The 13,073-nt window shown below is 46.0% G+C and overlaps 1 protein-coding gene across 3 annotated transcripts; it reads right to left on the bottom strand.

Annotated features, from left to right (window-relative positions):
• Positions 1 to 3,292: 3,292 nt before the first annotated feature.
• On the bottom strand, positions 3,293 to 13,072 carry LYSMD4 (LysM domain containing 4). Of its 3 annotated transcripts, none has more exons than XM_081171304.1 (3): positions 12,941 to 13,072; positions 9,364 to 9,654; positions 3,293 to 4,773 (listed from the first exon to the last, which is right to left on the bottom strand). In XM_081171304.1, exons 2-3 carry the CDS (start codon positions 9,637 to 9,639, stop codon positions 4,201 to 4,203), a joined length of 849 nt encoding a protein of 282 aa, XP_081027430.1. In that variant the 5' UTR covers positions 9,640 to 9,654; positions 12,941 to 13,072; the 3' UTR covers positions 3,293 to 4,200. The 3 variants fall into 3 exon arrangements, with proteins under 3 accessions (XP_081027430.1, XP_081027432.1, XP_081027431.1); XM_081171306.1 differs by lacking the exon at positions 12,941 to 13,072 and adding an exon at positions 10,738 to 11,783; XM_081171305.1 differs by lacking the exon at positions 12,941 to 13,072 and adding an exon at positions 10,240 to 10,699.
• Position 13,073: the final 1 nt, after the last annotated feature.

Here is a 13,073-nt window from a genome sequence, read left to right as displayed (position 1 = left end):
CTTGGAACATGGTATTTAAGAACATAAGAAGCCCATCTAGTCTAGCATCCTATTCTCACAGTGGCCAAGCAGATGCCTATGGGAAACCCCAAAACAGGACCCAAGTGCAACCCCCCCCCCTTGAAATCCCCACCCACTGGTATGCAGAAGCTGGTGGGAATTGTAGCCCAACAACACATGGAGGGTAACACATTGGCTATTCCTGTCTTAGGCTATAGTCAGTGGTCACTTGATGGGCTGAGCAGTGTCTGGTTTTCAACATCGTGATATGTCACCAGCTAAACATTGTGATATATTACTGTCTGAAATAAGGATGGAACTACGTAGAGGCGAATGGGGAAACATCCAGGCAGCTGCTACTACTTAGGAGTCTAAAACCGATACATTTTTACTTACCTTTAACATACTGTTACAGCTGTTATTTTATAGTACAGAGCAACATGGGTGGCAGGAATCATGAGAGGATGACCCATAGCTGTCAACTTTTCCCTTTTCTTGCGAGGAATCCTATTCAGAATAAGGGAATTTTCCTTAAAAAATGGGAAGCGTCGACAGCTATGGCAATGACCCAATTATGGTTTCCCCACATCTTGTTTTTTTACATAGCACATGTACACATCGTGATATCACCATGCCGACTGTTATGAAGCTTACCACGATGTGGACTTCAAACTGATTTTGGACGATGTATTGTTACATCACCCAGCCCTAATGGTCACTGTACCCCAAACAGCTGGAGGGCATGACCACTGCTACCCTCTGCTCTAGACTGGCATAAGGATGCCTCTCAAATGTTCTCTTATAGTTCCCTTTGTGTACTCTGCCCTTAAATTTCTGTGCTAAAGTAATCGGGATTCTCCACCAAGAAAATCTGAATTATGTAGCCTGCATACATTATGCAAAGTTTTTAATGTTTATTTTTGCTAGTGGTGGGAAGGGCAAGGACACTGAAGCGTAAACCACTAGATATGTCCCCCACTTAATTTTCAATGTCTGATGATGTACAATCTTTTATATATGCTGTAAGCCACCCAGAGTGGCTGGGGAAAACCCAGCCAGATGGGTGGAGGTATTATTATTATTAATAATAATAATAATAATAATAATAATAATAATAATAATAATAATAAATTATTGCCACAATGACTAGAAGCTTTTTAAAATGAAAGCTGAGATTGTCAGGAAGCTGATTTCTGCAGCCATTCGTGTATTCTCTTTTTTCTGTATGGAGCTGGGCCGAGTCCAGACTCTATTGCTGAACCCCTTAAAAAAACAACACACTGCAAGACAGAGAAGCTTGGTGAGTCATGCCTGATCCTTGGCTGGGATTGACATGTGTCTAGCCAACATGAGAAACTCCATGCAAGTATTTTTAAAGGTCACTGCTCTGGATTTCCTATCTTAAAAGTCTTGTTTGTTTTTCTTTATAGCTATTTGATTGATATCACAGAATAAAAAGGGGGCTTCTTGCAGAGTTTTCTGAACACAGTCCTCACCTTCCGCTCTGCCATACTGTTCTGGACCAAATTCCTCTTTGTTGTAACTGCGTTGTCAGGTTTGCTGCAAGAGAGGTGGAATGGAAATTAATACTTTGTGCTCTGGCCCGAACATTTAGGGAGTGTCGTGTTTTGCTGTCTGAAAGATCTGCAGCTGAAACAGATTTAGCCTGTTTTCCATTACGATGAGCTTTTGCCAGTTTCCATGGGCATGGAGTTAAGACTTTGGGAGTGATTAAAGTGTGTGTGTGTGTGTGTGTGTGTGTGTGTGTGTGCCCCTTCTGTCCCACTCCCAAATTAATGCTTTATGGAGAGAAGTAAAGAAAGCCTAGGTGCTAATAGCTTTTGCTGGTCTGAAGAGGCCCTGATCAGCCACAGGAACAGGCAGGTACCGGTAACTACTTTGGGCTACAATGCTGTTTGCTCAGTTATAGTGATTCAAAGCATCTTTAAAACTGCTTTGCAGGGCAGAGCTCTCCCAGTGCATCATGTACAAAAAGAACAACACAATATGCAGTAGCTACACCGGGGGGGGGGGAGAGAACACTTCCAATGTGAGAGCCATTTTGAATTGCTTTAGGGATAGCCAACATGATGTCCTTCCATCTCTTGTTGGGACTACAACTCCCATCAGTCTTGGCTAGCACAGCCAGTTGTTGGGGATGATGGGAATTGAGTCCAGGAAGGCAGTGAGCCACTAGTCACTGCCTCTAGGCCCAGCCTACCTCCCATTCTTGGTGTGAGGATGAAATAGAAAGCAGGACCGCTCTTTATGCCACTCTGAGCTCCTTAGAGGAAAGGTGATGTTTAAATCTAACAATAAATAAGCAAGCAGGTAGAGGGCTCCACGTTGGTTATGGCCACACCTGCTAGTTTGGGAAAGGCAGCCTTGAAGAAATAGATTTTCTTTTCTGCCTTTTGTGTTTGCCATCTTACCAGAAGGACCTCTGGGAGCAATGGGTAGAAACATACGGCTGAAGGCGCTGAAGTCAAACTCGCAAAAGGAGCCAATGTGAAAATGGGAGGAGTCTCCACCATCTGTATTCAGGAGGGAGGAGATTCCCTCCCACTGGGCTTGGGGTCTTAGCCCTGGTGCTTGCTATGAGAAAAATGGGGCAGGAGTGCCCACATACGACTCTTTGCCTGCCTTGTATACCCCACCTTTTCTCCAAAGAGCTCTCAAGGTGGCCTGTATTCTCTTCCTCCCTGTTTTACTCTCATAGCAAGCCTTTTACGTAGGGTAGGCTCAGGCTGAGAGGCAGTGGCTGGCCCAAGGTCACCCAGGGAACTTCGTGGCTGAGCAAGGATTTCAACCCTGGTCTGCCAGGTCCTAGTCCAACACACTAACCACTCCAATCCACTGGCTCTGCCCTTTAACCTTTGCATCTGTCCTAAAAGGAATAGCCGTCATTTAGTTCAGCAGTGGCTACAACAGCCTCTGCATCAGACGATTGGTCCATCTTGTTCAGTGCTATTCACAGACTGGCCATGGTTCTTCAGGCAAATTTTTCCAGCCCTACCTAGAGACTGAACCAGGCACCTTCTTCAGGCAAAGCAGAAGCTCTTTATCGCTGAGCTACAGCCCTTCCCTAAGCAGTGACGGTGGAGAGTGTGTGGTATGGGGAGGAGAGAGGATGAAGATTACCAGCAACACCACCCTGATCTCATTAGAGAAAGAGGAGGCGATGCAAGTAAAATAGAAATCTTAAACCTTGTATCTCCCATGTATTTGTGTATGTGTAAACCAAGCTTGAGATGACGACTAGGTTCTTCTCTTCTTTTTTAGCAGACGTGTATATGCGAAGAAAGCTTTATTGTATGCAAAGGAAGACTGGAGCTGCTCCTGCCATTTAAGACAAGATGACTTTTAATAAACTGGCAGTTAATTTAAATATATATCTATATAGCCCAGGTGATAGGCTAGGCCTGTTTCCTCAGAAAGACCAAACCTCAGAGTCTTGAAAGAGGCAGCAAGCATAAAATGAAATTTGCCCCCAATAACACAAGGGGGGGATATGATCACATCTCCACCTTAAAGTGCTGTCATACCGCTTTAACGAGCCTCCAAAGCAACCTGGCAGCTGTAATTTTGTCAAGGATGATGAGAGTTGTTAAGAGACACCACCTGCAATTCCCCTCACAGAGCTACCATTCTCAGGCTGGCTTCACAATCAATGGTTCTTCCCAGCGAACTCTCAGAATTGTAGCTCTATGAAGGGAATCATGGTGGTCTAACAACTCTCAGCACCCTTAGCAAACTATAGCTCCCAGGATGCCTTGGGGGAAGCCCCAACTAGAATGTAAGGTGCAAATGTGGCCAAAATTTTTAGAGCAAAAAGGGTGCACAGGGGAGGAGCGCAGAGCCTTCTCGCTAGGTGCCCTTCCCCCAGCTGAGTCTGCTTCTGATATCTGGCTGAAGACTGGTACTGGGGAGCACACAACCTCCAAGAGGGTTCAGGTTCTGCACCCTCATTTGCACCCCCTTTTGCTGTTTAAAAGTGAGCCATTCCACCATTCCCTTTGTGACTGACCAGCCACTGTCCATGTCTTGCTCTGTCCTGGTCTTCCTTGATCTCATTTCCAAGTTGAGCGCCTAACAACTTAAGAAGCAACTGATCTGTGGTTGGCTCATCCCACAACATTATTTCAAAGCAAAGAGACTTCCCTCCACTTTTTGAGGGGTGGGGTGGGGTAACAGACAGAGTCATCCCCCTGACGGAAGGAAGTGGGTTTGGATAGTGGGCAGAGGTTCTTTAAGCACACTGAGGATGGGTGTCCCCCTCACTGACCCGTCAGTGTTGTTCACAGGAAGAGTTGTGTTGGAGGTAGTAGTCACTTCGAGCTGCTGGGTTTTAAAATAGACAATATAAAACACTGGCAAAATTATTCCTACGAGGAGCATAATGAAAACTGCATTCCACCACTGGATCCCACAGTCTGCTCCAGCACCGATTTCCTTCCTCCCTGAAGGTGACCAGTTTGGTGTTTCGATGCAATAGTCTGTGCTTGGGGAGACATCCAGCAGAGTTGCTTTCTCAATGTCCTGGTCGATCCCTCTGAAATACTGATCGATTTGCTCGGTGTCTTTGGAGCTGCCGTCTCCCTCTTTGGACCCAGACGGTTCAGCAGGCAACAACAGACCAGCTCTCTGGGCAGGCAGCAACACTTCCTGGGTCTCTGTTAACATGCCGTTGACCTTGACTGGGATCCTGATGGATTTTAGCGCATACAAGTCTTGCTCCTGGATGAAGTTGTTGACCCGCTTGATATCTGCAACCTAAGAGAATTCAGAAAGGGGAGATGGGGTGGGAAGTCAGTTATCGAGCTCTTTTTTCATTGTATATAAACAGCTCCTTCTAATGCAAACAATCACTTCATGAATCGCTTCTAAGGGGACACCTGAAACAATGTGCAATAATATAGTAAATGTATATATCAGTGTTGGCCAAACTTGGGTCTCTAGCTGTTTGGGGACTACAATTCCCGTAATCCCTGACCACTGGTCCTGTTAGCTAGGGATGATGGGAGTTGTAGTCCAAAAACAGCTGGAGCCCCAAGTTTGGCCCACACTGGCATATATCAAACAGTTTCATATATAAAACTAACTGCATATATAGAAACAGTTTTTAAAACACATACATAGCAGAAGCAGTTTAAGACAACAGCCGTACACACACAAAATCAGTTCAGATCCAATGCAGTGACCAGCTGGGATAATGATCTCCATTTAGAACAGGTGTGGGGAACGTTTGGCCTGCCAGGTGTTGCTGAACTACAACTCCCATCAGCCCCTGCAAGCATGGCCAATGGACAGAGATGTTGGGAGCTGAACAGTTTCTGAGGGATGTAGCCTTGAGTTCCTTAAGGCTGGGCAAATGGTCAGATTCGCTAAAAGGCAGCATCCTATGCTGCTGATGGGACAGGGAGCAAACATCCTCTCCTGCAAACCCAAGTACATAGGAAGCTGCTGCCTGCCTAGTTAGACCATTGGTCCATCTGGCTCAGAACTGGCCACACTGCCTGACTGCAGCTCCACAAGCCTACCTGGAAATGCTGGGGACTGAACCTGAGGCTTTCTATATGAAAATCAGGTGCTCTGCCACTGAGCTACTCTTTCCCCAAGTACACAGAATTCAGCAATCCATAACTGGCTACCTTTTCTTCCAGCTGACACTCTCGTTCCAACTTCAAAGACATTTCACCCAGCTATTTTTACCGGATGAGTTACAACAGCTAAACAGTTGTTACTCCTCGGCCACCCAAACAACAAAATGATTGGCATGCAAGCCTGGAAACTCCCAGCTTGACTTGGTTGTCAAAGGCTGCCCTTGGATAGGAGATGCCTTCCCCCATCTTGCCTGTCCATGGAACAGAACAGAGTGCTCTTCCTTAGCCCTGCAAGGCTCTGAGCCAGAAATGTAAAAACAAAACTAAAGGGAAGTCTTCTTTCTGCACATAACTGTTAATCTCTTTCTACACAAAACTGCTCCATTTTGGGGAAGTTTTGCTCCTCTTTTCTCTTGCTTTCTGAGAAGTTCTGCTTGCAGGCTTTTCCCTGCTTTTGCACACACTGTGCGAACCTGCTCTTCACGCCTAGCTGACTACAGAACCTAATTACATTGTTACATGCCATGATCAATCATTAAGTAACAGACATCCCAAGCTCATGGAAAACAAACTGTACTTGCTCTCCATGCCTAGCTGACCATAACTATAGAACCCGATTGTTATATTGTTTGTGCCAATTAATCCCTAGTTACAATTCAGTTAGGAGGCTTCATGCCTGTCTAGTTCTAACTCCGATTCTCAGCCTTCTCTCAGCATCAATGATAAATGATCACATGTAATCCCCACCTTTCACATGTAATTCCCGCCTTAGTACTTATGTTAACCAATCACAAGTTTCTGTGTGTATGTATCAACCAATCAGCCACAGGCCCACCTGTGGCAATGCTTGCAATATTCAATAAAATAGGCTCTCAGGGTCCGCCCTGACAGACGCCTAGCTACACCTGCCTCTCTCGTCTCCCATGATTTTTCATTTCTACATCTGGTGACCCACGACGTGCCAGATCCCTTGCGCAGCCGAAGCAGTCAGCCAGCCTCATACTTCACTCGACTGGAGAAGTCTTAGCCGGCTACACCGTGAGTATGGGGGGGGGGGAGCTTACTAAGTCCCAGAAAGTGCATGCTACTGAACTGCTTCATTTAGTCAGACAGAGAGGTGCAGGTGCTCATGTTTCTTTAAAGGAAATTGAACGTTTGTTATGTGAGATTGCATTCCAATGCCCCTGGTACCCTGAGGCAGGTTCCTTGGGGGTAGAGACCTGGCAAAAGATTGGAAAGACCTTTTTTGCAGAGCCCAGGGCTCCTATTCATTGTCTGCTAACTTGGCAGAAATGCGCAGTTGCCGTGGCAAACTTAGGGCCCCTGGCCTCTCAGGCGTCTCCCACGGCTCCTGCACTTCTAACTATTGCAGACAATCCCCCTCCTTACCCCAAGCTTTTGCCTCCTGCACAATCCTGCCAATCCCTCCCTCCTTTGCCTGCTTCCAACCCATCCACCCCCCCTTCCACCCCTCCTGCATCTGCTCATACAGGAGCTATTCCTCAGCCCACACCCATTCCCCCTTCCCTCCCTCCGGCAAGGCAGAAAGGGCTCCTATCCTTAGAGGAAGAGTCTGAATGGGCTGGGGTGTTGCCATCTGCTTTCCCTATTTCTTATGCAAACCCAGGCACAGCACAACAACAGGTGCTATATGAAACCCTTTCTTATTCTGTAATGCGAGAATTAAGAAGGGCCATCGTGGATTCTGGTCTCAAATCCTCATATGTAACAGGAATGCTGGAGGGAATAGCAACTGCTTCAACTGCAATTGCCCAGGTCATTTTGCTAAACAATGCAGAGCCCCTGGCAGGGGTGCAAACAGGAATGGTGATGCCAATAAGGCTAAGCCTTCCAAGAAATGCCCAAAGTGCGGTAAAGGCTATCATTGGGCAAATCAGTGCAGGAGTTCGGGAAACTCCTTAGGGGCCCCACTCCCGGGCCAGGACAAATAGGGAGCCCTCCGCCGTTAGTCTCCACTATTAAAACCATCTCAAAGGATACACGCTCTGATTTTACCATCAACTTAATTAATCAAAAAAACCAAAGACACTGTTTTTACCTGGTGAAATTGTGCTTATGACCACCCAATTGGCAGGCCCACTACCTCCTAAAGTCGCAGGTTTAATTTTACCCAAATTTTCTGCGGCCAAAGAAGGAATCCAGGTTATTCCAGGAGTTCTGGATCCTTTATCCCACTCTTGATATCACCGCTCTGTGAAATTGACTAACGATTGTGATGCTTTTGTCTCCTTTTTCAGTAGGTCTGAATATATCTCTTTAGTTGTTTCTCTCTTAGGAGTCCCTGGATTGGCTGTACGGAATCGTATGAACATTAATTCTTTAGCTTGTTCTGCAGAAGAAGCCCTGAATTTTACTTCACAAGCTTCTCACCTTTTGAATAAAGAACAGAGTGAATTTCACTATGGACTTTTACAAAATCGTTCTGCTATCACTATTTGCTGATGCTTCATCATTATGGCTGTGAACAAGTGGACAACATGTGCTGTTTTAATATTACTGATAATTCCAAAGCCATCCAAAAGCAGATCTCTCATTTGCAAAATCTCACACACCACATTAAACAAGACGTTGGTTTTTCTGGCCTCTGGGACTCTTTCACCCAGTGGCTTACTGCTTGGCTACCTAATCTTACCTGGCTTCATAATCTCTTTCAATATGCCCTTGTCATTATATGCATCTTAATTTTGTTATGTTGCTTCCTTCAATGTGTTCCTGGCCTCATAAGTCTTTTCTCTCGGCTTCTCTCTCCCCCTCAACCACCTAATAAACTCCTTGCCGCCTACTTTGCGAAATGGCAACACCAACAGTAAACCTAAGGTGAGATGTGGATGGGCTTATTTTGGGCATGCGTTGGCAAACCACGTATCCCGAAGTATTCTTGTCCCATCGATCCTGGACGGATTTATTTTGGGCATGCGTTGGCAAACCACGTATCCCGAAATATTTTTGTCCCATCGACCCTGGCGAACTTATTTTGGGCATTTGTTGGCACACCACTAATCCTGAAATATTTTTGCCTTATCTACCCAGAATGCCTCGCAAACAAGAAAAGAAAGGGGGAGATAAAGGGAAGTCTTCTTTCTGCACATAACTGTTAATCTCTTTCTACACAAAACTGCTCCATTTTGGGGAAGTTTTGCTCCTCTTTTCTCTTGCTTTCTGAGAAGTTCTGCTTGCAGGCTTTTCCCTGCTTTTGCACACACTGTGCGAACCTGCTCTTCACGCCTAGCTGACTACAGAACCTAATTACATTGTTACATGCCATGATCAATCATTAAGTAACAGACATCCCAAGCTCATGGAAAACAAACTGTACTTGCTCTCCATGCCTAGCTGACCATAACTATAGAACCCGATTGTTATATTGTTTGTGCCAATTAATCCCTAGTTACAATTCAGTTAGGAGGCTTCATGCCTGTCTAGTTCTAACTCCGATTCTCAGCCTTCTCTCAGCATCAATGATAAATGATCACATGTAATCCCCACCTTTCACATGTAATTCCCGCCTTAGTACTTATGTTAACCAATCACAAGTTTCTGTGTGTATGTATCAACCAATCAGCCACAGGCCCACCTGTGGCAATGCTTGCAATATTCAATAAAATAGGCTCTCAGGGTCCGCCCTGACAGACGCCTAGCTACACCTGCCTCTCTCGTCTCCCATGATTTTTCATTTCTACACAAAACAAAAGCCCCACCACGGACGTCATCAATCGCTTCCAAGGAAGCTGCTTCTTACTTTGCATCCATACTGCAGTGCCAATTTGTTCAGATTGTCGTCTTTGCTAACTTGGCGCTCCAGCAGAACCACATCCCCAACTTTCTCTGCGGCAGCGTTGCGCCTCCGTTGCTCCTTCCCCCTCGCTCGCAATTCCATGACGTCAAGTTCCTCCTCTGACGAGGAGTCATCCGAATCCGACGGCCTGCTTCTGAACAGGTAAACTTGGCTGCTTGAGAACTTTCGGATGCTGGCAGGAGCCTGGAAGGGCTGAGTCAGTGCCTCACTCAGCCTCATGCTTTACAAAAACCTCTGCAACACAACACAAAGCATTTGGATTATTATTATTTTAAATGATCATAAAATGAGCAATATACCTTAACAACAGTTGGGAATCTGGGATGCCACAGATGAAGCTTAGCTCAGCAGCCATGGCAGAAGGGTTCAGATTACTCATTATGCTAAGTAAGCTCTAGGACAGGGACTCAGACCATGCCCATCCTTTAGATTTTGCTGTGACTCATATTCTGACAACCTTCTTTCTTTTTATCATCTTCAATACTGAAACCTCAAAAAGCACTTTTCCCTTTGGCTATTTCTGTAGCTTCCTGCATCTCATACATGGTTATGAGAAGGGATGGAGACATCAACCTATGTCTAGTCTATTCCATATCAGTTCTGCATTTAGTTCATCCACAAATCTGCTGCAGAAAATGGTCAGAACAATCTGGATTAAGGGGGGGGGGGACCTGCAATTTTTTTTTTTGTATTTAAATACATATTATCTCATTGTACATATTTATAAACTATCATCACCATCATTAGCTTTACTCTAAGGTCCCAGGACGGGTAACAACAATTAAAACACAGTGTTAAAAACAGTTTAAAACAACTTACAGAAATAAAGTGGGTGCTAAAAATATACACCTCAAGTGTCCAATGCCAGAGTAAAGAGCTGTGTCTTCAGCATTTGTCAAATCGGGATAATGAATGTGCCAGATGTACCGCTGGGGATGGGGGGAAGGAGTTCCACAACTGCCACAGACAAAGCACTTCCCCAGCCATCCCCCCCTGAGCTTCTGAGAACATAGAATGATGAACACTGAAACAGCCTTCTACAATTGGCCTGCATAGCTTAGTACTGTCTACACCAGACATAGCCAATGTGCTACGCTCCAGACCTTGTTGGACTCCAACTGGCCCCTGCCGCCATGGGCAACAGGGAAGATGTGGGTTGTAATCCATCAATATCTAGAAGACACCATATTGGCTACCCCTGGTCTGCAGCAGCTGACAACAGCACTCCAGCATTTCAAACAGGAGGACACCAGGGATTGAACCTGGGTCCTTTGGCTTTATCGCTGAGCCCGTCCCCAAAGCAAAGGTTGAACAGACCTTCCAGGTGCTAAGAGATCCCTGTGACAGGAGTGACTCTCTGCCTTCCAAGGCTAAAGATCTTTTGAAAACTTACACACCCTGTTTCAGAACACTTTATGTCCCAGGACAGCCTGCCTTGCTTTGATGACTTGTCCACCGGCAAGTTGCGTCAGGGAAGGCTCAGAGTAGCCCCTTCAAAATTGGTTTGGACCTTCAGTTATCCCATCCCTTGATAAATAATCATGACTGGGCCATAGACTCTGCCCCCAACCAGTAGTCTTTTTTCTTTAAATCCAAGAATGGAAAATCAGAGCCACATGTTCAGGTTATCTTATTCTCAGGACTTTGATCTAATCCTTGGGGGAAATTAAGAGCTACTGCTGTTCTCACTTACTAGAACAGATAAGAAGGGCCTTGCTGCCAAATCAAGCCAAAAATCCTGTTTCCAACAGAGCACAGCCAGATGCTGCCTCCAATAGGCTCTCAAGTCGCATGAAAGCACCCTCGCTCTCATCAGCATAGGATTTCCTTCCCAGGCCCCTCAAGGCCTTCTCCTCTGTACAGCAGGAGAATGATGCCAGATAAGGGGACATCGCTGTCAACTTTCTATTGTTTTGGCAGCGTATCATATTTGTGCCCTACCCTACCTGATTATAATCTCCCAAATCAACTATTCTATTCTGAACTTAAAAATAGAAAGTGTAATGCTGGTGGTCAGCAAAAGAGGATCCAAGACTCTCTCAAGGCAAATTCAAAAAAAATGTAGTATAAACACTGACAACTGGGAAACACTGGCCTGTGAGTGCTCCAGTTGGAGAACAGCCTTTACCAAAGGTGTCATGGGTTTTGAAGACACTCGAACTCAGGACGAAAGGGAGAAACGCACTAAGAGGAAGGCACAATTGGCAAACCCTCACAGTGATCAACTCCCGCCCAGAAACCTATGCCCCCACTGTGGAAGGATGTGGAGCCAGAATTGGCCTCCACAGTGTCTTACAGACTCACTGTTAAAACCATGTTTATGGAAGACAATCTTACTCTGCTACACATGATCACCGAAGAGGAGGAGGAGGTGTTGGTAGGTGTTGCTTTAACAAAAACATTACCCTAAACTGGGGGGGGGGGGAGAAGGGACCAATTAAAGCTACCTGCATTCCCCATTACCCTCCAACCAGATCAAAATAAGTATCCTAGTAGAAAATAGTTGTGCAATTTTGGACTCTGGACTCAATTAGCCACACAAACTGCCTTTAGATGGTAATGTGTGTCAGCACAGTTTGACGTAAGCTGGCCCTGCCCTCTTTGGGAGCCCTCATGCTCTTTTTGCTGAGTCTCTGTTTGAAAGGCCCACACTGAGGGCACCACATCAATAGCAGCTCCACACATTAGGCAGTAAACAGCCTGAATAAATGTGGTCTGTATTATACAGACTCCAGGATGTGCTTAAAAGCAAAACCATATCCCTTCAATTAGTTGACTAGCACAAAAGGGCAACAGGTCCCCGCCCCCGCCCCCCCCAAACCTACTGGGCTAGTTTACTAGATGCACAAACAAAGCTTTAGTTAGCATCCCAAACTATGACACACACATCCTCCACCCCGGAAGTCTTAAGTGCTGCAGTCCTCCGTCATCCTCTGCCTTGTTCTGTGTATGGGGTAGAGGAGTCCTACCTGCACACCTCAAAGAAAGCCGTACAAGTTAAAAAGAAAAACCACTCTCCACATCAACACACCCCTGGCTCCCTCTCTAAGCCCCTGGAGCAAAGAGCAAAGATTCCTACACATCATTTGTTTATTGCAATGGAAAATGGTGTGTGTGTGTGTGTGTGTGTGTGTGTGTGTGTAAAACCCAGGCAAATTCTCTTCTCTGCCCACACTCCCAAGCAATAAAAGGAAACGCTTGTAGCGTGATCCTGGCCAGATCTACTCAGAGGCAAGTCGTAGTGAATTAATGAGGCTTACTCCCAAGGAAAGTGGGTTTTTAGTATTGCGAGCCAAACGCCTCCAAAGCAAAGCCTGGTCTACTCAGAGGCAAGTACCACTCAATTAAATGGGGCTTACTGCCAGGAAAGTGTGGGGTTTAGAATTGCAGCCCTTACAAAGAACAGAGGAGCCCCCCAGTTGAAGGGGAACCCAGAACTCCCAGGTTCAAGGGTGTCCCTTCCAGATCAGCTGCTCCTGATCTAATACGCCCATCCCCGCCAACCACCATTCAGCCCTACTTGCTTTTATTTGCAGGCGACCTGCTTCCCAGCTGCCCCTCTTCCTTCCTTCCTCTCGCCCCAGCTGTCTGGCCTCACCCGAACTTGCTGTGGGCTGCCTCTTCGGCCGGATAGTTCGGAATGGCCCAGGAAA

Source organism: Podarcis bocagei, assembly GCF_964188305.1.
Source record: "Podarcis bocagei genome assembly, chromosome: 14".
NCBI classification, from domain to species: domain Eukaryota; kingdom Metazoa; phylum Chordata; class Lepidosauria; order Squamata; family Lacertidae; genus Podarcis; species Podarcis bocagei.
This window is presented reverse-complemented; position numbering and strand designations above follow the sequence as displayed.

Excerpts from the sequence above, each read along its gene's own strand:
- LYSMD4 (XM_081171304.1), bottom strand. The coding sequence starts at position 9,639 with ATGAGGCTGAGTGAGGCACTGACTCAGCCCTTCCAGGCTCCTGCCAGC. Across the intron at positions 4,774-9,363 it reads CACTGCAGTATGGATGCAAA|GTTGCAGATATCAAGCGGGT; the intron begins GTAAGAAGCAGC and ends GAATTCTCTTAG.